Source organism: Rhea pennata, chromosome 3, assembly GCF_028389875.1.
Source record: "Rhea pennata isolate bPtePen1 chromosome 3, bPtePen1.pri, whole genome shotgun sequence".
Lineage (NCBI taxonomy): Eukaryota > Metazoa > Chordata > Aves > Rheiformes > Rheidae > Rhea > Rhea pennata.
This window is the reverse complement of record NC_084665.1, coordinates 94,929,411-94,957,052: the sequence shown is the minus strand read 5'-3', so window position 1 is coordinate 94,957,052 and position 27,642 is coordinate 94,929,411. Positions and strand designations below refer to the sequence as shown.

Below are 27,642 nucleotides of genomic sequence, written 5' to 3'. Positions count from 1 at the left end.
TTTTTTTTTGGGGGGGGGGGCACCAAATTTCCATTAGGAATTCTTGGATAGGTCATTTATCCAGGTAGTGTAATTTAAATATATTATGCAGAATTGTCCAAGGTCTATATCTGGAGGCATATAAGATTACGGATAGCATAAGGGAAATATTTTTAGTGTTTTGGTTATAGCACGACAACTGAATATTGAGATCTGAGCCTCAACTATCCTTTTTATTTAATTCTAATGAGATGCACAAGGTCTGTAATTTCTGTTAGATTGTTTTAAAATCTGGCCAATAACATCAGGTACCATCTAAATACTCTATGATGATGAAAGTAGCTACAATTTTTAGTGTACTAGAATGTCATAGTGATACATACATTGATCTTTGTCCTCTATCAAGTTCCATAGTTTATTCCCTTATTTAGCAGTAAGAGTTTTTGTGGATAGGAATTATTAATTTCATACAGTTTTAAAGGCACATTTTATTCACTTATGAGGGTCTTTCACAATGCTGGCTATATTTGAACAATTTAAATGTGATAGTTATTATCTCACCAATATGATTGAAATATAAAATACGTAGCTTGATGTCCAAGTAAATGTTCAACCTGATTAAAAAACAAAGCTTAGCTCTACAGAGTTACAAAGTTTGCTCACACTAACTCACTTCCTCTCAGTTTTCCAAAAGGTTTCAAAGTTGGTAACTTTAGTTTTTGAATACATGCGTATACTTTATTACTAATTTTAAGGAGGTGCTGTTCTGTAGCACAGTCAGAGAAAGCTGTTGATGCATATGTTCTTGCTGACTTGAGATTGTGCCTGCATGCCACAGCCTACCTGTTATAAATGCACTCCTTGCTGTAATATATATGAAGACATTTGAGTAATGCACTAACTGCGTAAATTTGCTACATGAGGGAATTGCAGGTTTCCTGAACTGTATATTTTCAAAGTCAGTATCACTGCATAGGCAGCCTGCTTTTTTAATCATGTGATTGCAACCTAGAGAATACATTTGCATTGTAACCCACACAAACTCTTCACTGAAGCAATAATTTTGATGAAAGATGGAGGATGAGTGCATCATTCTGCTGGCTAGCAGGTTGGGTACAAACCTGTACAACATTGCATGGTTTTAAAGCTCCTACTTCTGCAGCTTAATTACTGGTTTATTGCATTACTGAATTGGAACCAAAGTCTTGGAACTTCCAGTCTCCATAAATTTTTAAATATTAGCACTGCAAGAAACTATGGCCATTTATATTGGACACAAGGAAGAAATCACTGAATTGGTAGGGCAGAGGAGCCTCGCCCCACGTTAATTTCTATCTGCTTTTAAGTTCTTGGCTTACTGTGTTCAGTCACATAAGATCTGTTCTGTATATTTTTGGAGAACCTACCAAAAAAAAAAAAAAAAAAAAAAAAATCCAGTCTATTCCTTTTATTATGCCAGTATTTCCTTGATGCGGACTGTTTCTTGATGGTAAGTTACCAACAGAGACATCAAGAGGAAACTTTCCTTTGTTTTACAGAATGGTGCATATAGGGATTTTTTTTTAAACTAAATGACTGACAAAGAGGTGTTATCAGGATAATAACTTTGATATTGAAACAGTGAAAGAGGAACTAATGGCTGGATATTCGCACATGAGGAGTTTCTCACCTGTCTGCATTGCTGTAGCAGTGTGCCTAAGGCAAGCCGAAGATTTTTTCCAAAAATTGAGGTGTTCTAGTTTGTGCAGTAGTATGCATTTCTCCTATCCATTAAAAGCAGCCTCTTCTTTTAGTGTTGGTGATGGCTGATCTTTTGGTGCAATATAGTTAATTTTCAGTTCATTTCTTTCTTTTCTTTTTTTTTTTTTTTTTTTTTTTTTTAATGTGAGGCAATATTCAACTGCTTACAGTCTCCATTGTCCCATCTACTGCATCAGGTAGTGTGATACTGTTAGTTGAACTTAAAAAATAAAAATAAAAATAAAATAAATTGGCTGGTAGGATTATAATGTTAGCCAATGCCCTTCTGAGCTACAGTTATTGAGAGAAATTTAATTTTGTTTTTAAAGCAAATTGATGAAGTAAATGTCTTGGTTTGGTTCTGTGTGTTTGGTTTTAAAAACATTTCTTCCTGCTTCTCAGTGAAGCTGTCCATTGTAGTTGAGATCTTCTGCATAAAACACTCTAGAAAACAAAAGAGAGGAAGAGAATCACGAATCATCATACTAGGCTACATTCCTGAGTAGGTGACCTAAGAATATAAGTATTCTAGAGAATGTTACTTCAGAGACCATAAGGTCATTAAATACATGTCTTTCATCCACTGATGAGATTGTTTTTCTTTTCTAGTTGAATCCTTTTTTTTTTTTCCAAAATATTTTAAAGTATTTAAATGACCTCCTAATAATGTACTGAAAATTAAAAAAGCAATAAATAAATACATTCCATGTTGAAATTTCTGTTGCATATCTCTTAGCATTTTGTCTTTAAGAATTTAAAGTCATAAGTAAGAGTTTGTTAAGTTAAGGGAAGAATAGGGAAATGTTTGTGCTAGAACTGTCTACTTCCTTTCTAGCAGATGTTTCTGGTGATTAAAGCTATTCAAGTAAAGATTGTATCTTTAGTTTCTAATAGAAATTCTAATATTGTTAGCTTAATCCCGTATCTCAGGATTTATTTTTAAAAATGTATTTTTACTTTTATTACTTTTTTATATCACTTCATCATGAGACTTTTTTGCTATCCAACATATTATTCATCTGCTGTGCTGTCTACTGCTTCTTTCATTTTGGATTATGACAGTCTGGCTTGTGAAACTACTTACAATGTTTGGAGTTTAAAAGCTGCAAAATTTTTTTTTCATATGTTAATCATGAAACTGCTGTTTTAAGGGCCAAATCAGAGTGGTATTTTTTTCAAATTTAAGATGACTGAAGAAATTCAGACTTCGATATCTAGTAACTATTTCTGTGTCATTTTCTTCATGATCTTTATTTCCTATGTTAAACTATGGTTTAACACCAACTTTCAGATAGTAGGTTTTTTAGTGTGAGATTAAATACCAATTCAGTAACCTGTGAAATTTTCAAGTAAATAGTTTTATTATGTTTTATTGAAATACAAAAGGCTTACATCCAGCAAATATATTTGGTAATTAATAGTTGGGCATGATAAATAGTCATGAATAATCATTATTAAAATACACATTTAAAATTACCTTTTTTACCTAATACAAACTGGTGTTAAAATGTGCTAAACACATACAAAATATACAGTCGTAAGAGAAATGATACAATGCTTTCAGCATTCTTAACTTACACGAGCAATTGTAGAAAGCTAACATTTGTTGGCAGAGATGACTTTCAGTGCTCTGCAAGAAGTATTTAAATGTGAGGTTTTACTCTGAAGTGTTACTGTGTAAGACTGGATCTTCAGTTTCTTTTTTTGCCCCCCCTGTTTTTTAGTTAAATATATCAAAAATATTTCAGCTGTGGAAACTCAGTGTTGGTTGGTTTCTTGATGAATTGCTTTCACTTGCACTCTTTTGCCAAGTCTGTTGGTTCTGCAGGCAACCTTGTTTGTGCAGTCAATTGTCTGGAATTCATAAACAGTTTTCTTGAGGATAGATGATAAGGTAAACTAAAGTTCAGTCTTTGCTGTGCTAATTGTGTGGGGCTAGGTGTTAAAAATAGAAGAGAAATGTCACTGTCTTCAGCTACTATTCCAAATACACACAAGGTTCAAATCTGAATGAGGAGATGTCATCCAGTATAGTCATGAGCTTTGTGGAACCTCACTTGGAACTGTAGATATGACTTCTGCTATGCAGCAAGCAGCAACCAGTGTCTGAATGTTGCACAGTGCTGCTGCAACATATATATGCTCATGCAAAAGATGTTCAAGGAAAAGTAATGCTCATGTTTGAATCTGGATTGTGGATCCGCTCAGCACAAATTGCTAAGCCTATAAAATACTTATCGGCCACCGATTGCTGAGATTTCTTCTACAAAAAATAATAGTAACCTCTGAAAATTACTTGTATATGCGCTGAGTTTTAAGTGTGCGTGCCTGTGTGTGAATATGTGATGAACTTGCTACTGTGGTTGTGCATATGAGTATCATATCCTTAAATGATAAAAACTGCAGATATTTTGCCTCTGCAAAAGTGTCAAGACTTCAGATAAGAGAGTTTATCACCAGTAATTAAGCAGTGAAGTGTGTGTGGGGAGGTTAAATACACGCACGCAAACACACACAATGTTAACAGGAAATTAAGAGTGATGTTCAGAGAAGCCATTTAGACACACAAACATATACTCACTCACAAAAAGCCTAACCAAATTGGGAGTTTTGTAAGGTGAGAAGGAAAAAGTTTCCAAACGCTTTTAATGTGGCCTTTGGTCATAAAAAAGACCCTTACTAATTGCAGCTCTTGTTTTAATATTTGCCACTAATATGGCTTTATGAGTGTAGAAATGTTAATAAAATGGTGTAGAACTGCTTTAAGGTGCCATCTACATGTTTAGCAGACTGTGACATACAGTGTTGCAAACAATGTCACTTTTCAGCAAGATCTGTTTCTAGCACTAGACTCTTAAAAATACAGTTAAAATATGTAAGCACTGTATGCTTCATGAATGCATCTTCACACTGGTGACTTCTTAACAGGAAAATTTTAAACATGGTCCAGTAAGTGTTGCTTTTCTTTAATGAAATGATGTGCTTCGTATATACTGATCTTATCTCTAAAATGGTGAATCTGTAGTAATCCATGAATTTTCTCATGCATAATGTAACATGAATGTCCTGCCTTGAATAACGTAGGCATCCTCTTCTTCTGAACACCTGCAAGAGAAACTCTCATAAGACATTTAAAAAAATGTAAATACATTTGAAAAATGTATTACTAATCTCCTGTTAATAAGCAAGATCTCACTAAAATCTGTTGGGCTAATTTCCAGTTTATTCTAAGGGAAGCTGAGTTAAGTCTACTCTTGAAGCTGTTTTACATACCTATTTATGCACAAGTCATTGAATTTACAGTAGAATTATTATTTTTCCTCCCTGGTATAACAATGCTATGTTTCTATACAAAATAAAAAACAAGTATCACGTATTTCATTGTAATTTGAAGGGCATATTTTTGACTATAAAATAATTAGAATGCAGTGTGTCGCTCTACCATATTTATTTGTAAATTTTAAAAACTGAACTGGTTAGATGGCATTTCCACCTCTGAATGCTCTTTTAGGTCATCTTTCCCCTGTGACTGTGCACTTAAGCTCTGATGCTGGTGGGAAGCTCAAATAAGCTAACTTGTATTGTTGCCGTATCTCTTTAGTCCAAAATACTGTTCTGCTTGATAATCCAAGTGACTGATAAATTTAGTCTCTTCTTTTTCCTCCTCAAACTTAATTCCAGTCATCTTTCCTGGTGTACAAGAATCACTTTTTCAGAGGATGATGCTACTTGGCATCATTATGGGTCTTGATAAGCAAAGAATGATGTTTCATACATTTATGATTGGGAATCTGTAAAGACTTTCAGGCTTCAGCTGAATTGCATCAGATTAAGAACCCTGTGGCCATGCCAATGAGATTCAGCATCATGAAACAAGTTATTTTACCATTTCTTTAATCCAGTGCTTCATTTACAATACTTTCAGGATGTTTTAGGTCAAATACTTCTAGGTCCTCTGAGATTTTGCCTAAGTTTGTTGCAACATCTCTCTGGTATCCTTTACAGCACAACTGTATTCCACAAGGTTAGAAAAGTTTGTGAAGACTCTTTAGGTGAGATCTTTTTTTTTTTTCTCTTCAAGGGGAAAAACTCATTGCTGAGCTTTGCCAGATAAGGTCTTGATAAAGAAGCCTATTCACCCTAAATGCCATTTGCAAGCACAAATAGGTGACACACAGAATAGCATCCAGTAGATGAACTGGGGAAGAAAAAAAAAAAGACTTTCCAGACAACTTGTAGTATCAGAAAGAAAGAAGAGCAAGTTCTTCACGTGGACATGAAAATGTTTTCTGTTTGTTTTGGGATGACTAACAGAGTACATTTTTTTTCCTGAGAACTAACTTGGAATCCATATAGTGACTCTATAACTGAAAATGGAAGCATTTTTCATGCTTAGGAAGGGATTAGAAGTTCTTGTAGTTTCTACTGGAAAGTTCATATATTCTTTTATAAAATCAGAGTTATCCTTACCTTTTAGGATCCCTTAACTGCAGTAAGATGTCATTACATATTGGGAAAAAAAACTCAAAATTATTTTAAAAGTCGGGGCTGGAATTTTTTAATTGGCTTAAGAGCTATAGAAATCCAACTCCTCCTGAAAACTCAAGTGCCATAAAAATCCTGGCCGCAATGAAGTTTTCCAGATTATGAAAGGGAACCTGTTGCTCTTAGTTCCAGCATTTCTGTAGTAGATCTGGTGAAGAGCTTTGTCAATACACTTTTAAGAGTTAAATACAGCCCAGATTATGAAGGTACAGTTTTCTCCCATAGATGTTATAATTTATTTTTATAAGGTATTTAATGCTTTTATAAGTAATAACTTTAACTAGTTCAGTTGGTATAAAAGTGAAGTTTGCTGGCCTACACCTCCCTCCTTCCCCAACACACACACACACACACACACACACACAGACACAGACACACACACACACGTCAAGATCGGTGAAAATGAATTGTTCTCTATGGTATAACAACCCGTTTCCTTATTTACTTAACTATGGCTGTACTGGCTCAAGCCAAAGGTCTTGCAGCCCAATATTCTGTCACCGATAGTATATACCTTCGGATAGGGCAATCCTGTAGGAAATGGGTACTAACGGTTGTAGTAAAAATGCCTTTGTTCCTAACCAGGCTATGATTCAGAACAACGCAAAGGGCAAGATAAAAGCATTTTCTCCATCTTCTGAGGGAGCATGCTCAAATAGATAAGAACTAAGAGATAGTCTGGCAATTCTAGAGAAATACTTGACTCAGTTTTTCTCCCACCCCTTCTTTTTATTCCCCCCCCCCCCCCAAAAAAAAAAATGCAAGAGGTATCCCATACTTGAAACAACATGTTTAAGATATGAGCCTTATAGAAATGGGAATTCCTACTTGTTCAAATGCTACACAGTTTAAGCAGACAGAGCTGCTTGTTTTAAAATGATCTGTTACTCCTCTTAAAACTTTCCCTTTGGTTTGCTTTTTAAGTTTCATTTTCATTATTTTAGATAGGAATATGGTGAAATTTTATTTTATGAAATATCACCAACAGACTAGAACTTTGCATGAAAGCACTTCAGAATGGATTATCGTTGTCATAGCAAGCGACTGAAGAAAGAAAACAAATTCACATCAGGCATTTTTTTTTCAGCTGTAAATGGAGCATGGAAGCGGTACAAAGAGAGGCTTCCTGGTAACGTCTATAAATAGGAAACTCAACAGAACTTGAAAGCTCTTGAAAATAGTCACAAACCTTGCTTTTGTCTGGCTGATGCTCAAATTGCAGAATTTCAGAGACTAACTTGTTAGTCTTGGCTTTGTAAACTGGTCTGGTGACCTACAAGAGTTTAAAAAACAAAATGTACACGATTAATTACTTCACTAGATCACTAAAACCACTGATAGGTTGGCCCACGAAAGCCGTGCAAAAGAGCTGTAACGAAGGCAGTCCTACAGGTCTGTTAGGAAACCTGCGCAGCAGTGAATGTGAGAAGTAAATACATGAATTAGTAGTTTTAGTTCTGAAATTGCCAAGGAAGAGGTTAGAGTCAAATTTCATTTAGCTGTAGAGTTAATACGTGGAAATGGACCTGTTATTTGAGGTGGGGCTGTTAGCTGAGGGGCAAGGAAAGGATTTACATGCATTTTACCTCCGCACTGAATTGTGTTTTCGAATGTGTGTAATGCTCCTCGGTCAACGATCTCCGAAGGACTGACACAAGCACTTACGCTACAAGCCGTGTGACAAAAGCTAGATATGGGTTCATCGTGCTCAAAAGCAGGATTAGTTCTTACAGCATTTTCTGAATTGCAGCTGTTGAAAGTAGGACTTCTACAATGCAGAACATTTTTGTTTATGTGAGACTTTAAATTACCAAGAAAAAAAGGAATATTTCAAAATGTGAAGAAAAAGATCATGAGCAGCTTACTCCAAATTAGAATGTCTTTTGCATTTTCTTCTTAACTTAAAAATTAAAATGGTGGCAAGAAAAACAAGGCTTAGTAAGCCAAGAATGACTGGTTTAAAAATGAAGGGTTGTATGGGTTCTGGAGCAAATTTTGCACAGCGCTCTCCTTGGTAAAACTTGTGTCTGCGTACGGGACATCTAAAACATGGAGAGGAAGAGAGAAATATACAGAACTTCAGGGCAGAAAATACAGAATAGCTCAACTGAAAATAAAAGAAAAATCTGTAATTAAATGCAAGCACGATATTCCCAATATAATTAAATGTAATACGACCCTATGAAATACGATTGATAAGCCAAAAACAGTCTTCTTAGATTCATGAGTGTCGCTGTTGCACAACAAGACCCAAATATATTCTTTCTCCACCTCCAAATTTTAACTAAATTAGGCACCTGGAAGAGCTCTGGCTAATTCGAGCCCCACAGCGAAGCTGAAATAACGTGTGTGTCCCAGCGCCCTGGAAGTTCAGTTTTGGATTAGCCAGTAAACGTATCTTTTCTGTGATGCCTGCTGCAGAAAATAAACTGCGGCAGTTGCGTTGTTGCGGTGAGATTATCGCAGGCAGAACTTGTTCGGTAGTCCTGTTGTTTGATATTAATCCTAGAGACTTTGAAAGACATTATCATTAATCTACTAAAATTTGGCATTAAGAGAGAAGGAGCCAGGACAGGGGTTAGGTAACCTGTTGCTTGCTTGTGCTCACGGCTGCTGCCGGGCTGGTACGCGGGGCTCCACCTGGGCTCTGGGCGCTCTAGTCCTAAAGCAAGATGACTCTCGATGTTTTTACTGGAGAATCAATGTGTTTGGGCACTATGGCAGTACTTAATATTGGCTTAATGTCACTCCACATAAAAATCCTTATGGAATCCGTCTGTGGTGGGGAGCAGCTGCTAATCCTCAGTTCTTTGCTAGAAACCTGCCAGGAGTCTCAGCCTTCATGTGCTTTACTGGCTGGCCTTGAGTCATGCAGTGGTGTTCGTAGCTGTGTTTGAACAAATATAGATTTCCTTCTTAGTTCAACTCGGAAAAACTTAATTTCTTAAAATTGTACTATTTAATCGATAGCAAAAATGTGAAGGTTTTATAACTTTGTTTTTCCAAGGTGTGTCAGGAAATCTGAAAGGAATGCGTGATCGCATACTTGTCATCTCTGCCAATAAAACTGAATTTCTAGTACATCTCTAATGAATCTCTAATAAATAACTAGATCATGGTGATCTATGCATATTAAAAGGCTAAAATTAGTTTATCCATAGTGAATGCGTTTGTGCTGAGGCACGGTATAGCAGCGTAGCCTGCAGTGTCTGACCACAGAGCTCCTGGCTTGTTAGGAGGTGGTTTGTGCTGTTGAAAAGAACACACTCAGCACCGCCTCTTCATACACCAGACATTTCAGGGGACCCATTAACAGAGGTCAGGTTACATGTCATTTATTTACCTGCAGACAGCTCCTCTTCCCGGAACTAACTCACATTTCCCACCGTTGGTGCAAAGATGTGGTTCCACCTCGCACAAACTCCGGCACGGTAATCCGTCCTGGCTCGCGTAACCGGGTTTGCAGAGGCAGTCGGCCTCTTTCGTCCACTCGTTCCTTATGCACTCCGAAAACTCGTCACAGGCCATGAACTTGCACGGGTCTGCCTGATCAGCTGTAAAGGACGGGTGAATCATTAACTGCTGCCTTGACGCGTTACCCAAAGCGCTTGGCCGGCCCTGCGGCCGCTGGGCACGACAGTACACATTTACTAGCCTGCTGCTTGTGTATGTTGGTAGGAGCTTGTAGCCCAGCAAAAAAGGGCCTGTGTTTCTAGGCGACACAGGAAGCATGAAAGCTAATATTTTCTTGTACAGTAGTTTTCCCCCATTACTTTTAAACAGTGATTTTATTTCTGTCTCATTGTCAAAGATTTTCACTTTTGGAAATTTTGATCATTTTTACAATAAAGTGATGGCTTTACACTCATTGATCTATGCTACTGTCTTACATATGTGCAAGAAATACAGCTCCTGCTGCAATCATGTTAATCTAATTTAGAAGATGACCAGGAGAGGAAATTAGATTATTGAGTATTGCACAATACTATGATGACTGCAACCTAGAAATACTGGTCTACAGGGAATACATATTTTCAGTTTTTTTTGGAAGTGATCTGGTAGCACAGGGAAAACTTGCTGATATTTAATTTTATTTTTTGATTAGTAAGCCACTTACTGCTGTAAGTCTCTTGCTCTTTTTTTGATTCATACTCTCACTCTGAGATTCAGGGAAACTGAATCTGCTGATATTTCGAGTAAGGCTAAAGTCAGAGACGGCCTAAAGTCCCATCTGCCCCTGTCAGACAAGTCTACTTGTCCTTTCCCCCTCCCTGCTTCTTACTGGGAATGAATCAAAGATCCAACAGGAGTCGTCTTAATGCAGCTCCCAGCCCAGCTGCATGCTGAAAAGGCAGAATAAGGCAATAAGGAGGAGGGCTGCAGCCACCCATCTTGCCTTGCGGAGGAGTTTTGTGCATGTCATGGCATAAAGCCCATAGATTGAAGGGAAAAGCAAAGAACCAGATCAGGGGGTACAAATTCTACAAATTCTGCTCTTATTAGTAAATGAGCAGCGAACAGTTCCAATCAGATGTGTGAATCCAGAAAGGAAAATAATAACAATAAAAAAAGAAAAAGAAAAAGAAAAAGAGCGTACACTGGTGAGAAAGCAGAGCATGGAGAAGAAGGTGAAAGCAGTTCCCAGATACGAGCTGGGCTTCACAGGACACCAAGTCCTGAGCGACCGGGACTGTTCAAGGGAATTTTGCAGTTTTAGAGAAACTTAGGGCAGGATGGGGTGTATGGGAATTAATTATCAAAAACACTTAAAATATCAGTGCAAAAAAAAAAAAATCCTTTTCTAGTCATGCAGGCTAAACATTTCTCTTTAAGATTCATATTGGATATTACAGCTAGTATCTATATATCTGTGGCTGAGAATTTTTTTCCAGAGCCATTTCAGGGATTTAGGTGCTCAGTTATATTAATTTCAGTGAAAAATGAGAATCGCATTCTTTATAGTAGTGCTGGAAATCCCAGCCATGCCCTAGGACATGCTAAACTGATGGAAATTAATCCAGCTGAAATTAATCCAGAGGAGCTGAGCTCCTCCATAATTCTGTAGCTAGTTGCTTTTTTCTGAATTTAAGACTAGTGGAAGGAGTTTTAACGTGCTTGCTCTCTCTTTGCTCTATGCCCTGTGCATGTTAATTTGAGATCTACTTTGTTTCTGGATTATAAATTGATTTACAAATAAACCTTAAAACAATAACTGAGCATCACTGAACTATAATAAAGTGCAAGATAAATTACAAGATACTGTCAGGCAAAAACTTGCTTCTATGTAAAAAAAAAAAAAGATAATTATCCCAAGTACTTCATCCTGGCCATAGAAATTACTGATGGGGAATTACAAAACGCAATTTCTGACCGAACAAAAATCGGTGGCAAATCAAAAGAGGAAATTAGTTTCCACAGCTTCCTCGCTTCTCCCCGGGAACTGCCTTCCTAGCAAACCCAGAGCGCTCGCCAAAGAAACCGCGATCCGCGGAAGAGCTCGCGCAGCGGAGTACAGCTGCTCGAAACGGCAGCAGCTGCGCCAAGCGCATCTCCGCCGTCAGCCTCTCCCCACGATCGCGGCGCAGCGCCGTGCCCGCGCAAACGCAGCTTGGCGCCGGCGGCCGGGCTCCGCCGGGGCGTCCGCCGCGCTCCGCGCTCCGCGCTCCGCGGCTCCGCGGGAGCTGGGCGGCGCCGCTCTTTCTCCGGATCCGCGTTAGGCGCGAGCGCTTTGCCCGGTTAAAAGGTCGCTTTCCTTGCGGTAGCGTTTCGTTTCCCGTGTCAGAGTCCGGGGCTACGTGCCGGCCGTACTGTGTCATCTTTTCTACGCCTTCCCTTTGTTTAGATTAAGGAAAAATGCGTGCAGATATTTTTAAAATCCTGCGATGTGGTTCTTTATGGGGTTATTTGCAACGAATGCGATCAGCCGCTTGCGGCTGCCGCGTGTGAAAGGCTGGATTTTGCAGTAATAAAGTTTGGATTTGTCCTTTCCCTTCAGTGCTTGACTGTGGGATGAGTTTGTTACCACTAGATGGCTCTTACTTTCACAATAAATAGGGATTTGCTTGAATTACCTTAATTTACTTAACAATTTTTTTTTTTTTTGGGGGGGGGGGAATAAAAAGACAGTGGGGCTTTGAAACGCATACATGGAATTACGGTGAGGTTCTAAAAAAAAGATTTTTTTTGACATTTTGCTATTGCTCATGAGCTTTGAAAGCAATGTTCTGAGGACTATCTCATGTATCTTATTCATTGTGCTATCTCAGTCTTGAATTAAAATTGAAATACCATATCAATAAAGCAGTAGATATGAAGGTGATGGAAGATTTCTGTACTTTTCTGTATTTGCATTTTATCAATGTTTTTGATTTAGTTTATATTTAATGAAGTTTATTGCCAAAGCGGAGAATGTGTGGTAGCCTGAAGTTCACTCTTTCTCAGACTCACTTATTACTTTATTCAGCAAAATATCAATTTATCATGGCAGTATTTAGAAGTTAAAATTCTCCAATTTTTAAAATTTCTTTACAAACACTTTTAGTGGCCATGAAGAGACATGTAAAATGAAGACGAATTAGAAACTGTACTAGGAATTGTGTATGGATATTTCTTTCAGGAGTTGCCTAAGATCTTTACACAAAAAGACAGCTTAATGAAAACTGTGCAAGGCATCTGCATACAGAAGTAATGGCATCTTTCTTCTCCATTTCAATTAAATTAAATTCACAACTGAAACAGTAAAAACTGAAAACTGGAAAAAGACCAAGGCTTCAGTTTTACCAAACAGTATAAGGAAAAGTCATAAATCTTACTGAAAAGTCTAAGCTTCCTACATCAGTGTCCCAATATATTGTTATTGACTTTATACGGTTTAACAAGAACTGCAGACATACGATATTTGAACGGTATTAAATCGGCAGGGATTCTGAAATTAGAAACCTATGGAGTGCAATAATTGCTGGCCAGTGAATTTCTGTACAATTTACTCATTCCTAGAAATTACCCTCCTGTCTTGAACTCTATAGTGCTTTAATGATAGTTTAAGGATGCTATGACCTAACATTTGCTTACAGCATTGGAAAAATAATCAAACCCAATGTTTTATATACTTAGAGGCAAGTCAGTCACTCATGTCAATGGCATAAGTACTTTTTACCCTGTCTTTGCCCAGCACTTATACTAGAAAGTTGTTATATGCATTGCAGAGACCAACACCACTGCCAAGCATTTCCTTATATTGAATCTCGTCCTCTTGATGTAGTTTTCATTGTTTTTCCCCAAAAGTTGTTTCTTGTATTTCTTTTATTTATTTATATTCTTTTATTCTTGTTATTTTTATTTCCTGAAGATAGCAGGAAAAGCTTAGATGCAGAAGTGGAAAATGGAGCTTTAAACTACAGAAAACTCAGACAGATCAATAGCTCTTGCAATCTCCTTCTGCATCCCTATTTCCTCAGAAGACTTGCCTGTATAGGCCAAGACATCATCGCACGTACATATTTTATTAATGTGGTTTTTCTATCCAGTGATTTCTGCATGCACCCTGGAGACCTTTGCGCTGTCCTCCTACCAGCGTGCCAGGCTGACTGACCGAGGGGCTACCAACCTAAGAGGGGAACAGTTCACATCGTGTCTGTTCTGCCTTTGGCTTTGCTGCCTATTAACAAAACAATGTAATTTGCTCATGAGATATTACAGTATGCAAAAATGTCTGCTGGTAGTTGGATCTGCAAGATCTTGTTTTTTTTTCATATTTCTACTTATTGCTGGGAGACTATTGCTAATACCAGTCTTTCCAAAACAGACAGTAATCTTTTTGAAGCTGTATATGGAAAAGGTTACCTATTTGGTTTTGGTTTTGCACGTACATTAATAATGTAATCTTACCTGGCTCAATATCCAGGGAATAGCTGTCAATCTCCAAATTGAGGCGTTGGGCTGCAGCATCACAGAAATCTTCCAAAACACAGTGTACCGCTTCTGTGATATTGTATGGCACTGTTCTGGCAAATTTCATTTTACTATTGACAATCACACTTCCATTCCTGAAGTTAAGTATTTCAAGTTGCTTAAAACCTGTAAGGTTGGACTGAAGGTATGGAAGTAGCTGCAAAACAGAAAGTTGCTTTTACTTTAACTTACTGTTGATGTCTAGCTGCTACTAATTTCTCTTATAGTCACTTTTCATTATCAAGTACATACATCTATCGCACACTTATTTCTCTGAATTAAATATAAGTGTTAAACTCCATCACCAGATTAACTTTTCTGTTTATTGCTATATTCCTCTGGACCTTTGCATCTTTCTGAACGATGTATTGAGATGGATGGGCAGCAATTTCCCCAGTAATGAAGTGCACAGCAGTTGGGGAGTTTATTCATCTGGAATTAAAAAGAAATCACCTCTCCCCAAAGTCAGCTTTAATTGTTTTCAATGCTCAGTCCAGGTGGGCTAGAGCACAGCATAGTAGGTGTGTTACTGAAGTGACCTGTTGCCCTACTGTACCCATGGAGAAAATATGCATCTAATTACATTCCCTTTGCTAAGCTATGATATATTTTTAAAGGCTTATTTTTAAATCTAGTGTAAAGACATGAACCTTAGATATAATCAGCATTACTATACTGTTAACATGAATACAAGAAAAAGCTAAATAAAATTATATGCCAGGCACACATCTGGAGCCTCTTGAACAGGCAAACACTTTCGTATGTCTCTTAACACATGAAACCGACTTCATAAACTGCTTCTTCATACTCTGACAACCTTCCAGGCTTGTGTGTCCTTCAGCTCCCCAAGAAACCAGTAAAAACACAGCTTATCAGACTGAAGGGTAGTAGGGTCTGATACTGTTAACATAATGTGCTTTTCAGTGTCTAGCTAGCTGACTGAGCCAGCTGGAATGGACCATCATTTTCCAGCCAAAACCTTAAGGTATAGTGGACACAGAAGCTCATTGTTCCTTCTCCTGACTTATGGAGCAAAAATTAATGTAATTTAGTGGTGGGGCCTATGTATTCTGTTAAACTCTGCCTGGCTGTTGTGTATGATGTTCAAGTTGATTTTCACCCACCAATTGCATGAACTGTTGTTCTAGCGCTTTGTATTCTGGAGAACTCCTATTGAAGAGGTCATCGGAAAAGTGCATGTTGGTTACCCTCAGGCTGAAGAAAACCACTAGCTCTTTGCCTTTGGCTGCAGTTGTCATGGAGCTGGTAGTTACATACTTCAGCGTGGGAGCTGGGGTGGCTTCCGCAGGCTGAGTTCTCAGCACGGAGATGTATCCGCTGCCGTGCTCCGCTTCCTCCAGTGCTGCTGTGCTCATCTCGCTGACGCCGTCTAAGTCGGCAGCAATACGCTGCACTCCCGTCCCAGCGCCCGGGGGAGCAATGCTGTCGGCTGCTGGCACCGAGGAATCTGTTACTTCGAGGGACTGGTCGATGATAACAGACAGGCTGCGGGCCGGGCTGGTCGCTGGAGGCAGCACCGCTACTTGGTCTGATGGTAGCGCATCTGCAATAACATCTTCAGGCTGTGTGGCAGAGAGATCACCAATAAAGAAAGGCAACGTTTTTGTCTGGAGGAAAGTGCTGGCTGTAACCAAAATGTCATCGCCTGATGATTCTGGTTGATCCATGATCTTAACTGCTGCAGAAAATCAGGGGAAAAGCAAAGAGCTATTTCAAAAAAGCACACATCAAGCAGGGGAACTATAGGTACATTGAATTTCCATTGAAGTATTTTTAAAAACAAGTACTAACACTATCTAAACATGAAAATGTTACTGCCATCACCTAGGAAGCCCTACTGGAATAAAACACCCAATCCATGTGTTTGAGTGATGAGATTTCTGTGGGTGCTGTGTTTAAATAATGATTACACTTGATAAGTATTTCCTGAGCTATTCCTAAGTGCACTCTAGTTTTGAAGGTACATAATCACACTGTCAGTTTATATTGACTGAAAGAGCAGACTGCAGCTTCGAGTTGTCTGCTTGGATCAGTACAACGCCTGAGTCATTCTGGTTCCCTCCTCCCCCGTGAGAGGTTAAAGCTGCTATTTGTCAGTAATCATAAAATGTGGTTATGCAAAATAGTACAGCATCTTTGGATGCAAACTGTGTCAATTTACCTAAAAGACAACAACAGCATCAATGAAAACAAACCTCAAACCAATCATCTGCTGCACTTAAAGCAGATATTTGACCCAGAAGCCAAACTTTCTTGAGATCCCTGCTGGAGCTTGGCATGGGTCTAGGAAGTGTGATAAATGTAACTGAAATGCTGATCCAGAGCATGATGATGGAGCCTGCTTGAATTTGGCTGGCAGCTTACAAACTTCAATAGCTTCACAGAAAATGATGACCTTTAAGTGACAGACATCTGCTCAAACTGACAACTTTCTACTTTTCTGGTGATATACTTATGTGGGCTCCCCATGTGGGACTTTTAGCAGTACCTTACAGGCAAAGTCACTGATCTCAGGTGATAAGAAAGGAAAGAAGTTTTTGTCCATCTTTACACACTAATCTCAGCTTAGTGGCAATAAAAGTACTTTTTTTTTCTTTCTTTTTTTTTTTTTTTTTTTTTTTTTTTTTTGAATCTGGAATAACTCAGACTGAAAGAGATGGCAATTATTCTATCCATTTAATAAGAGGTATCCATAGATGTTCTTCATTTCCCTTTCTACTTCGTTTCTTCTAAAGGAACGTGGTCCAAACTTTGTTTATCATGGTGTTGTTTTTAAGAACAAACATGCATTTCCAACAAGGAAAAGCTTAATATAAAACAGCCATCTACTTTCTTGACCCGAGTAATTTAATGAAATGTACCAGTTCCTGACTTCCTCTCTGTATGTATATAATGCCCTTGTTCAAAGGATTAATCTGTTCAATGTGGACTTTTTTTTCTATATAGCCTTTATTAAAGCATTATTTTCATGCTAATGATCTTTTCCTTATTGATGTGCCATATACTTTTATACCATGGCTAAAGTTACTGTGCTTTAGTAGGAACGCATAGCCATGTTTCCATTCAGTTAAGTTGACCACCTCTCAAAACAGACATTTCTTCCAAAATTGCTCTGAAATACCATACGTAGTTTTACTACAATTATATCTTTGGAAACAAATTTTTCCCATCCAGTTACCACTTTGCAAAAAGCTTTATTAACTTCTGCTATATTTCTTTTTCTTTAGTCATTTATTTTGTTACATATGTCTATAAAGTGATTTAGTGATAGTAGTATGTTTAGCTAAAACACATAGTAGATTGGTTAGTGATTAAACTGTTGGAGTAGGATGTGGGAATTTTGCATTTTGGTTCTTCTTCAAATGATGTCAGAGCACTGGTGATTCAGGAAAAGACTCTGAAACACACTACTAATATGTGACGTCTGTATCGGACAATGCAGAAAGCGACCAAGTGCTGCATCCTCACTTACTATAAGGCCAAGGTGCCTGTGTTGTTGATCCGGAAACACAAAAGGGCCATGAAGTGGGTGCAGTAAATTCCCATTTAAGTTAGCACAGTTGTGCCGTTTCCTGCACAGCTTCCATTTGTTATGAAGTGTAATTTGCACAATGATGCCAATATAATGCCAATATAATACAAGAGCTACAGCCCTCGTGTTGTAGTCTGAGACAACGCCAAAGAGAACAGCAAGAGCATTGCATGGAACAGGGGTTGGGGACGCAGCATGTAACACCAAATGCTGCCCACAGCTTGGTGCCCTGACACTACCTCAAGAACCTGAGGTGCTTTTCTCTTATCATGTCCTCATGTTTATTGTATTATCAAGGATATCAATGGACAGATTAGGAAAGTAAATTAAAACAGCACAAGCGATCTCTATTCAACAAAACTCTTGCTGTTGTTCATTACACTGATAAAATGTGTGACACATTGGTTAGGGGAATTCAGAAAAGATGTCTTAAGAGTTAGTGTTTGAGACTTTAATGCAGGATGATCTACTGACGGGATGGAGCTGCAGCTCTCTGGAGCAACCTTCTTTCAGCATGACACCATACACCTGAACGTTTCAAGGTCTGGTGGATGTATGATCATGACAGTATTTGTTAGGCAGTTTACAGCTTAGAAATAGGCAACTGTAGGAGAAAGAAATACCAAAATGGCCTTCAAATTGTAGCAAATATGAAGCAGACTAATCTTATATATACCATAGATTTGGAATATATCTCTATATAACTTATATAGATAATATGTATATATCCTATATACCAAGGATAGACTATAAACGTCTTCTGGCATTCTCTTACACACAAGCAAAATAACTTAGAAGGTCCTGAGGGCATATGAAGATGGCACATATATCACTTGTTTTAATAAGATGCTAATCCTTATTTATCAGTCACTGCCCCTCTAGCTGAGAGGTCACTGACCACAGATGTGGTGTTTGTCACCTGCAAACTGAAAGACAATAAGCTCACCAAAAGACTGCTGAGTGCTTACGGCAACGCAGCACCAGTCCCAAACCTCAGGTTGCCGACCTGGTCTCTTGGTCGCGCTTTGGCTAATGTTTGTATGTCTTATTACTGCTGCAGGACATGCCTGCACCAGTCACCTTCTAAAATCAGCAGTAAAATGATTTGTGACCAGTTTATGCCATTTTTTCACTGCCTACATGAGGCTATGTAATCAAATGAATCCTTATGAATTAAAATCTATGGGTGAAACGCAAAGAAGACCTGGACATTTGGAACCCAAAACAACCCTTAACATTTGCATTTCAAACATTAGTTTTATATTACTTTTAAATAACTTCTAACACAAACTATATTTAAACTACTTCCTCATAAATCAACTACTTGCAACACTTTTCCATGATTTGCCTTTTAGATAGGATTTTTACGGCAGAATAATAATAATAATAATAATAATAAAAAAGGCAATTATTTTATGAAACCTTTAGATGTATAAAGACTGAAGATTAAGACATTCGTAGTCTCAGCATATTTCATTTCAGCATACAGTTTGATCTACACCACCACCATTCAGGTGTAGTGAACCTGCAGCGAGTAGGAAAGAGGATACTGAACTTAAATACACCCCCAGAGTAACCTTATCAAAGGCTGAACAATGGCATAGGATTAAAAACTGTAGTCAACATTAAAAAACTCAACTCTAACTCTCACCCACCTCTTACCCTCCCTCAAAGATGTTCACTGAAATCTTCAGATATTTCTGTGTTCTGTGGATAAGGCAGGACAAGCTGTACTGAGGAGGGTTTTATATCTAAAACTAAACTGCTGTTGGCAAATATGCATAAACTTTAAATTAAGAGCCAATTTCCTGTGCACGCTGCTATATTAAATCTTTGTAAAAGAAGTGCTACATGCAGGCATTTATTTCCAGCTGAGAAAGTGGAATATGTAGGTCTGATTTATCATAAAGAAATAGACTGTGATTTTAACAGCTTTATTTTAGGTAGCTGATTAGTTTGTCCTCTTATATTTTTTAAGTGAGGAAAACCCTTCTGATTCACTGTGAATAAGGAATTATTATTTGTGAAATGTCAGATTGCCCTGGAATGTTTTTGTAGGGCCTTTGCATTATAAGTAGACCCAGAAGGTAAGAGAACTTGGCATTTCATTCTGTTCGTTAGCTTAATGAGCACTGATATATCCTATAGGCAATGGACAAATTCTCCAGTTCTACTATATGAAGAGTGCAGTATTATGCTCTATGTGCATGTGTTTGTATATATGACGACCAAAGAAAATAACTAACCAAGGAATAAATATGTGCTTAAAAGATGATTGGTCCATAAAGAAGCATAAGAAACTCCCTATGTGCTGTTCTGCTGACGTAAGTCCCAGAAGGAATGGTATACCAAGTAGCTGAATTCGAATTTATTTCATTGGTGCCAGAAATGTCATATAAATGCTGGATGCAGGACTGTTACGTACAAGCAAATAGATAAAGTGGTGAATTTGTGTTTGAGGTCTGTCATTTTAACTAGAGTACAAGTAAGATGAGAAGTAAGAGAGCTACAGGGAAGAGGATCACGAATCTAACATACCACAGCAAATGTCTCACCACACACCATTACTGACTGAGTTTGCCTTTTGAACTGTAAGAACAAACCAGAAGAGACTTTCTGGTGGCTGTATATGAACTCTCCAGAGCTGGGTTTAGTGTCCAGTGAAACCAGTAGAACTCCTTCTCTACTGACTTCAGTGAGCCCGTGTTCACTGGAAGCAAACCCTATCACATACATCTTCATCTTCAGGCCTAAAAAAATTTTGCATCTCTTGATGTTCTTCAGAATCCTGGCTGAAACCTTTTCTGCAGTCTTATTTTTCACACAACAGCCTGACGGCTGCAGCTCTAGCTCCAATATTAGGTAGTGTTCTATGTAACTTATTTTAAATGCCTTCAGCTTATTCTGAAAGCCTCATACCCCACAGCTATGCTTTGTCACCATGTCCTCAGCATGCCACTCTGATTTATGCTATCACGAGGAGTACTTTGTATCCCAAGACAATAATGCTTAGTAATGATAATCATCTCCCATTATTCTAAGAACATTTCACTTCTACCTCGCACTCAGAAAACTAAGAGTACATTAAATTTGGGAAATCAAGCTCTAAAACTACAGAATTCAGAGTATTGAACAAGCACAACTTGCTACTCTTATGTGTGTTATTTATGAAAGAATCTTTGATTACATAACTTTGTTTTTCCATAAGTACCTCTGCTTCATGGGGAACAGAAGCTGGTGATGCTCCTTGAGTGAGCAGCACTGCAGCATTGTTTCATGGGTCATTTTAGCGTTTGATGTTTGAATTCTGCTTCTCAATGCTAAATCCTCATTCTAATTTTGGACATCTATAGTTAGTTATCCAAGTCTAGTCATCTGAGGCTTCTTTTATAGTAACTGAAGGCAAAAAGATATCTCTGAATAGCAATTCATTTCACTGCAATTTAAGACGACTGCATTGCTCTCTTCCTTTCCATTGACCATAAAGTGTCCTAAAGTGAGAATCTCAGACTTCAATGATTGGCTTTGGACATTTGAGTTAGGTGCCCTAAGCAGAGCTTTCATCAGAGACGTGAACACTGAGCATTCCTGCAAACTTGCTCCAAGATACTAGGTTGCAGAATGAGAACTGCAACATTACGTGTGAAATTCAGCTCATGGGACTGCTCAGCGTCAGAAAGCAACTAGAGTAAAAGAAGCAGCCTCGTTTCCTGAAACAGTCAGATCTGATTTTGATTATCAGATCATTCTCCCTCTTTGTGGAGACTTACGCTTCGCTATGGGCTTCCTCATTTCTGAGTCATACTTGCAGTAGTTTCCTCTACTTAGACAGACCTGGCACATTCAGAGCAGGCCCATCTTGTGACTGTGGGAAAAATATGTGCTCATGTATTTTAAAACCGTGTCAAATTTATACGCATCTAGAAGACTAGTTAATTTTACATAGGCAACCGTAATTCTGGTGACTATGAGACCTGGGGCTGCTGACTGCTGCCCTGAAATCCAGTCTGGGGAAGCACCACAGGAGCCTCTTCACAAAGCCAAGACTGAAAGAACATATTCAGCTTTGACAGCAAGACCTACCTTCTGCTTGGCAACAGCTGGACAAACCTATTTTACTGACTTTTATGCTTAACTGGATAATTTGATCAAGACAATAGACTGCCCCCCTTGCTTTGCGACATATTTGCTCCCAAAGTTATGACATAGCCCTCATCTCGCTTAGGTATCTTTGCAGTGATTCCTTGTCTGATGTCAGTAGCAGTATACACTTCTGCAGGGTTTGAAAGAATAACTTAAAAGTCAAGAATTGTCCAGTCGTTTCTTAAAGATGCAAAACATTTGAAGCAAATAATTAAAACCAAAATCAAGTCCAAACCACGCATCTATCCCCTGACTCTTCTTACCTACCTGAAGCTTTCAGCTATTTTTGCCTGTGACTGAAAGAAGTAGAGTGATGCAGCTCACAACATCTTTGTCTGTCTGACTGGCCGTGAATTTTTTACTGACACAAATTAGCTAGTCTTCCTCAAATCACTCACAGTCTTCCCCACAGGGGATGAAGTCCCTTAACAGAATCCTTGAGGGTTAATATTCTTTGATCCTCCTGTGCAAATGCAAGCTCCCTTGACTTTTATAAAAGTCAGTCAACTGCAACCACGAGAGAATCAAATCCACTTTAGCCATTTCAGGTGTTTTGTTGTTGTACCTGTGAGAGTCCGCTGAAGTATCAGTTTCTTGTGATCTCTATTGCAAATTCATTTTTCCTTTGATTTACATTTCCACATGTGTTGACCAATGCATCGTCTACAAATAGTAACTTGACCTGCCATTGTGTGTCTCTTTAAGGATTTTAAATACTCCAGTTATCTATCTGCTAACAGTTTTTTCACTAAAGGCTTTCTGCATGTTTTGTTGATTAAGCTCTTCTTTGAATAATTGCTTTAAAGGTTTGAAAGAATGTAATAAATACATTAAATATATGAATTTTATAATTTTCTCAGCTACAAAATAGTCATTTAACTAGAAAATGTGGGGATAAAATAGATACCAGTAATTAGTTAGCTTACTTCATAGACCTATGTCAAAAACACACTGAGAGACTCAACTATCTTTGGCGTTAGCATGTTTCAGCAGTTCAGAAGGGTTAACTATTTTGGAAACACATAAATACTTTGAAAAATATCAGACTAGGTTGTCTTTAAAATGTTCCAAGACCTCAGAGCAGTGTTTGCCTTCATTCTGCAATGAAGCTCTTCGATAAATGTATCTGTGGGAAAGACACTGGAGAGCAGAAAATGATAATCTGTTAACCCAGGGCCTGATCCAGGCTCTCCACTGACCGTGCAGAGCTGTTGCAGCTGTTTATGACAAATGTGTTCCATCAAAACAGATGTGGAAACATCCACTTGCCTCAGGACCCTTCTGAATACAGCAATAGAAAAGTCAGTATTTCCATATTAGTTGCTTTAGGCAGTGAACAGTATTCACACTCCTACTTAAACTATTATAAAGAAAGTGGAATGTTGAGCCAATATTCCTGCATTTTATAAGAATATTAAAAACACAGGAGTATAATTAGGTACCTTGTATGGGCAGTAGGTCAGCTCTAGATTATTTTCCATAAGTCACTTTTACCCTTTACTGAACCCTTACTGAGCTCTTACCGAGATCACCAAACAAAATGAGATTCTCGTGTTCAAGTGCTGTAAAAGTCAGTTTTCTGATAAAAGTCCTTGATAAATGATTCAGCTGAGATTAGAATAATGTAGTGAAATGGAAGAATTACTAAGGTAGTAATTAAATTTGTAAGGAAGTAAGTAAATTTCATTTACAATGAAAACATGTTCAAATTGTTCATGGCTGCTGTGATTATCTTTTATTGTAGTATTTTATTTTATTGTTTTGTAGTAAAATGATGCACCATTTGCCATTCATATTTACCAGCAGTAAATATATCCTAAACAAGTGTTTAGCTCAGCTGGTTAGAGCGTGGTGCTGCTAATGCCAAGATCGTGGGTTCAATCCCCTATGGGCTACGGTGAGGGTTGGACTAGATGATCTCCAGAGGTCCCTTCCAACCTTACCATTCTATGATTGTGCCAGTGTCTATGATTGTGCAAGTAAGGTACCATGTCAAACCAGGATGTCTGGATTTGATCAGTATTCAAATCAATGAATTAAAGAGAGAAACAAAATTGAGGAGCAGTGAATTTGCAAATATGAATACACTCTTACAAAGGAATGCAGTCAAAGCTGAATAATAAGCAGCCTGCTGAAAACTATAGCTTCAGAGGATTAATAGCTTCTATTCTTAGTGTTGGCTGGTCTACGATCAAAGCTGAAAAATGTATTTAATGAGTTTAAAATAACAAACTCCATGTGAAAATAACCTAAAGCTTTACAAACACCTGGAAATATGAAAAAAAAAATCCATCTGTTTGTGCCACCGTCCTGTATGCGCCACCATCCTGTATGGCACTGTAATGATTACGGATCCCCCTAAAAAGAAAAACTGCAACCTGGAATATTGCTTTCAGAGTTTTTATTTTGAAATAATTACAGATAAATTTTGACAAGTTGCAAGTACAACACCAGTCCTTCAGAATTGAATGTACCCTCCAAATCCCTGGATGCTTTCTCTATTTTTCTCTATTGTACGAAAGGAAAAACAAGAGCAAATTTTTGTAGGTGATGGTGTAGGCGATCAGACATTTTTTATGATATTGGACTTTTTTAGTTTTTGGAATGATATCAACAAAATAGAAGTCATGCACTATATAAATTCAATTAATATTGTTGATCCAAGGACCTAAAACCAAAAAGACAAATATGAAGTTAGAAAGTTAAAACTTGCGACTATCTTCTAATCTTGTCGTTGTATGGGCACTTCTAGACTTGCAAAGAAAAATGGTAACACTAAATGCACAGAAATTTTTCATAGTATATGACCACTTGTAAGCACAAAATAAAAGAAAAATATGGAAGTAATGAATGAAAGTCAGAGAATGAAGAGAACAACAATAACTACCTAGTTCAGTAAAATGGATCCATATAGTCTTCAGGTACTTGCTTTGGAATTCCCTGAGACTAACAGGTCTGTGTCTCAGGGTGTGAAAGTCATGAGGCGTTTGCTAGTTTCTCTCAAAAATGACTTAAAAAATGTTTGTGACCTTTCTCACCTAAAACCTTTGGGTTACATGGATTTCATTTAAATTTTCTTAATTTTGTATGCCTATTTTTAAAAAACTGGTTTCAACTTCTGTTTGAAAACACTGTGTGTTTTTGCTGGGAAGCTCACTAATGAGGCCACTAATACTACTTGTTTTCTCAGTTGTCTCGTTTGCTAGCAGGTTTTGCTGTGTCCACAATAGTCTCCTCCAACTCTGCTTGAAATCTGCAATCAGTGCAAATTACATGGCAAAAAAAATAGGGTAACTAAAGGAATGCTTGGCCATATATAAAAAGTAAAATTTTTGATAGTAAATTTGGTTATCTTTTATTGCAACACTATAAATTGTATATTGTACAATATATATTGTACTACAATAGTACAATAACAATTTCTTTTTTAATTAACCCCCCCACCACACATTTCCACTAACTGGTGGAGAACTAAAAAGAAACTCAAACATGTGAATGTAATGAAATGAACAAGAAACTAATTCTTTTGCCTCCAGGCTTGGTTTAATTAAGTTCTTGCTGACACACAGAGTGATCTTATCACTCTGCAGAATGAAAGTGAAACTTCTACATGGTAGGAGGAAAAAAAAAACCCAAACTACCAAACGCCAGTGTACAGAGTGAAGGACCTTACAGTTAGAAAGCAAAATCCCTCTTTCCGTTTAGACTGTGTATATCCTTACTTGAAATAGTATTTACTCATCTTTTGCACTATATACCTTTCTATACAGTTGTATTGGGAAAGCAGTGTTAAGAACTTAATGGAAAAAATGCCCAGTATCTTCAAGCAGAAGTCAGAATTGATTTAAATAAATAGACATACAAAAATGCCAACATGCAAATATATATATATATATATATATATATATAAAAACTCCAAGAAAACTAGGAGTTTTTTACATTCTAAATATTCATAGACACACTATTCAAGAAATTCAGTACAAATCTTTTCTTAAATTTGGCTTCATTTAGGATTTTAAAGTCCTTTTCTGTTTTAAATATTATGACGTCTTTCAGATTGAAGAGTAAGCAGCTTACTTTGACATAAGCATCAGTGTCAGCTATGGCCGAGAGAAGCAAAGTCAGAAGCTGAAGCTCTCTCCATAGCTTGCAGATCCAGAGATGTGGCTCCGAGCACCCGAGTTACATGGCTAAAATAGTCCAGTACAGGTGGCACGAATTATCCCCTAAAAAGGAATCCTCTACTGAACTGCCAGCCTGAGCTTATAATGTACCTCCTTACACGGAGGGGATATTGAATCCTCCAAAGAAATAGCTGCGGTAATTTTATATAAAAAAATCAAAATTTTAGTACTGTTTGATCATAATACATTATTTCTCGAAGCCAGCGTTTCCAGCAAAATCAAGGAGCACACGCGGAGTCTGCGAGAGAGCAGCGTGCGCCTGTGCCTGCGGAGGAAAGCTCACGCGAGCGAGCGTGCGGCGGAGCACGGAGGCGCATCTCCCTGCACAGAGGTGGAGAAGGAAGCGTTACGATTTTTCACGGAACAAGTGGCGTAGGAGTTTTGCTTCTGGATGGGCAAAGTTTCTCGACAGAAATAGAAACTGTTTTCCGTACTTTACATAGTAACGTCACTGAGCTGATGGAATTACTGGTTGTATATAAATGCGCGGAGTCTCACTTGCTTTTGTTAAGGTGTGTTTATACTGCGTATTTGCAGGGCATGATTAAGAAATCATGTTTGAAGGAAGGAAAGCTTAACCTTAAATTAAAATAAAACTAACGAGAGAAACTGGATAATTTAAGCGAGTGATGTGTTAAATTGGGGAAATAGATAGTATTCTTTGTCTCTCATACCCTTTTACTCAGATTATTAATCTCAATTTAGCATTTTTAAGTACGTTCTGAGGATGTGATGTAAGTTTTATTTTGTTCAGGCTTTCTGTTGTGTCCAGCATGGGGACAGTTGAACAACAGGCTGTTTACGTTCGCTATATGCTATTCACATACTTTAGTGTCTTTAGGACTCTTCAGGATACACATAGGAGTCTGAGTATTGAATTCTAACCTGAGCACAGGAGTGAACACATGATGCACTCTTTCTGAAGCCTGATGCATCTTAACATGCATGTGCTGAAACTTTTGCATTCAACCTCTTCAGTTTATGGATAATTTTTAGGCTAATCAATCCGATAAATCACGCTCGAGAGAATTATGCAACTAGACCTACCTCTTCAGTCCTCTGAGCATCAGACTGAAGTAGCACCTTCACGAAACGCATTCCTACACATCTGAAGCAGCCAGGGACAACTGGTGAGAGTGAAAGGGTGCTGAGAGAACCTGGTGGTGGAGAAAGTTGAGAGAAGATTGTCAGTTTATGGCCAAAGGGAACTTAAGGAAACCAGAAAAACATGCAATGAAAACAGAGGAGTTCTTACCTTGTATAACCAGTGATGCAAAAAAACTTGCTGGCATGTCTGGCACAAAGTGTGGGTGAATTATAGTCCTGAGAACATCTGGAGTAGGTCTTGCAAGAGGTGGTGGGGTTTCTTCTTCCATGACAGTGCTGGTTACACCAAAAAGAAAGCTATGCTAAACACACATGGTCCTCCGGGAGCTAGAGACGAACCAGAGGCAAAAAGAACCTGCCCAGCGTCAAGAAAAACCCAGCTTTTCTAGAGTCTGCTAGGAAGTAGCAGTAAATGAGGAGGATTGTGCAATTGAATTAATT

At 38.0% G+C, this 27,642-nt stretch overlaps 1 protein-coding gene across 1 annotated transcript in view; it reads right to left on the bottom strand.

The window, feature by feature from the left end:
- Positions 1-7,505: 7,505 nt before the first annotated feature.
- Positions 7,506-27,642, bottom strand: part of IMPG1 (interphotoreceptor matrix proteoglycan 1) — a 168,137-nt gene continuing 148,000 nt past the window's right edge. Inside the window, exons 13-18 of the mRNA XM_062573091.1 lie at positions 15,339-15,913; positions 14,152-14,371; positions 9,608-9,818; positions 8,130-8,306; positions 7,851-8,032; positions 7,506-7,537 (exon numbers count right to left, since the gene is read on the bottom strand). Of these exons, the coding sequence (XP_062429075.1) occupies positions 7,506-7,537; positions 7,851-8,032; positions 8,130-8,306; positions 9,608-9,818; positions 14,152-14,371; positions 15,339-15,913 (1,397 nt within the window). The remainder of the gene's footprint in view (positions 7,538-7,850; positions 8,033-8,129; positions 8,307-9,607; positions 9,819-14,151; positions 14,372-15,338; positions 15,914-27,642) is intronic.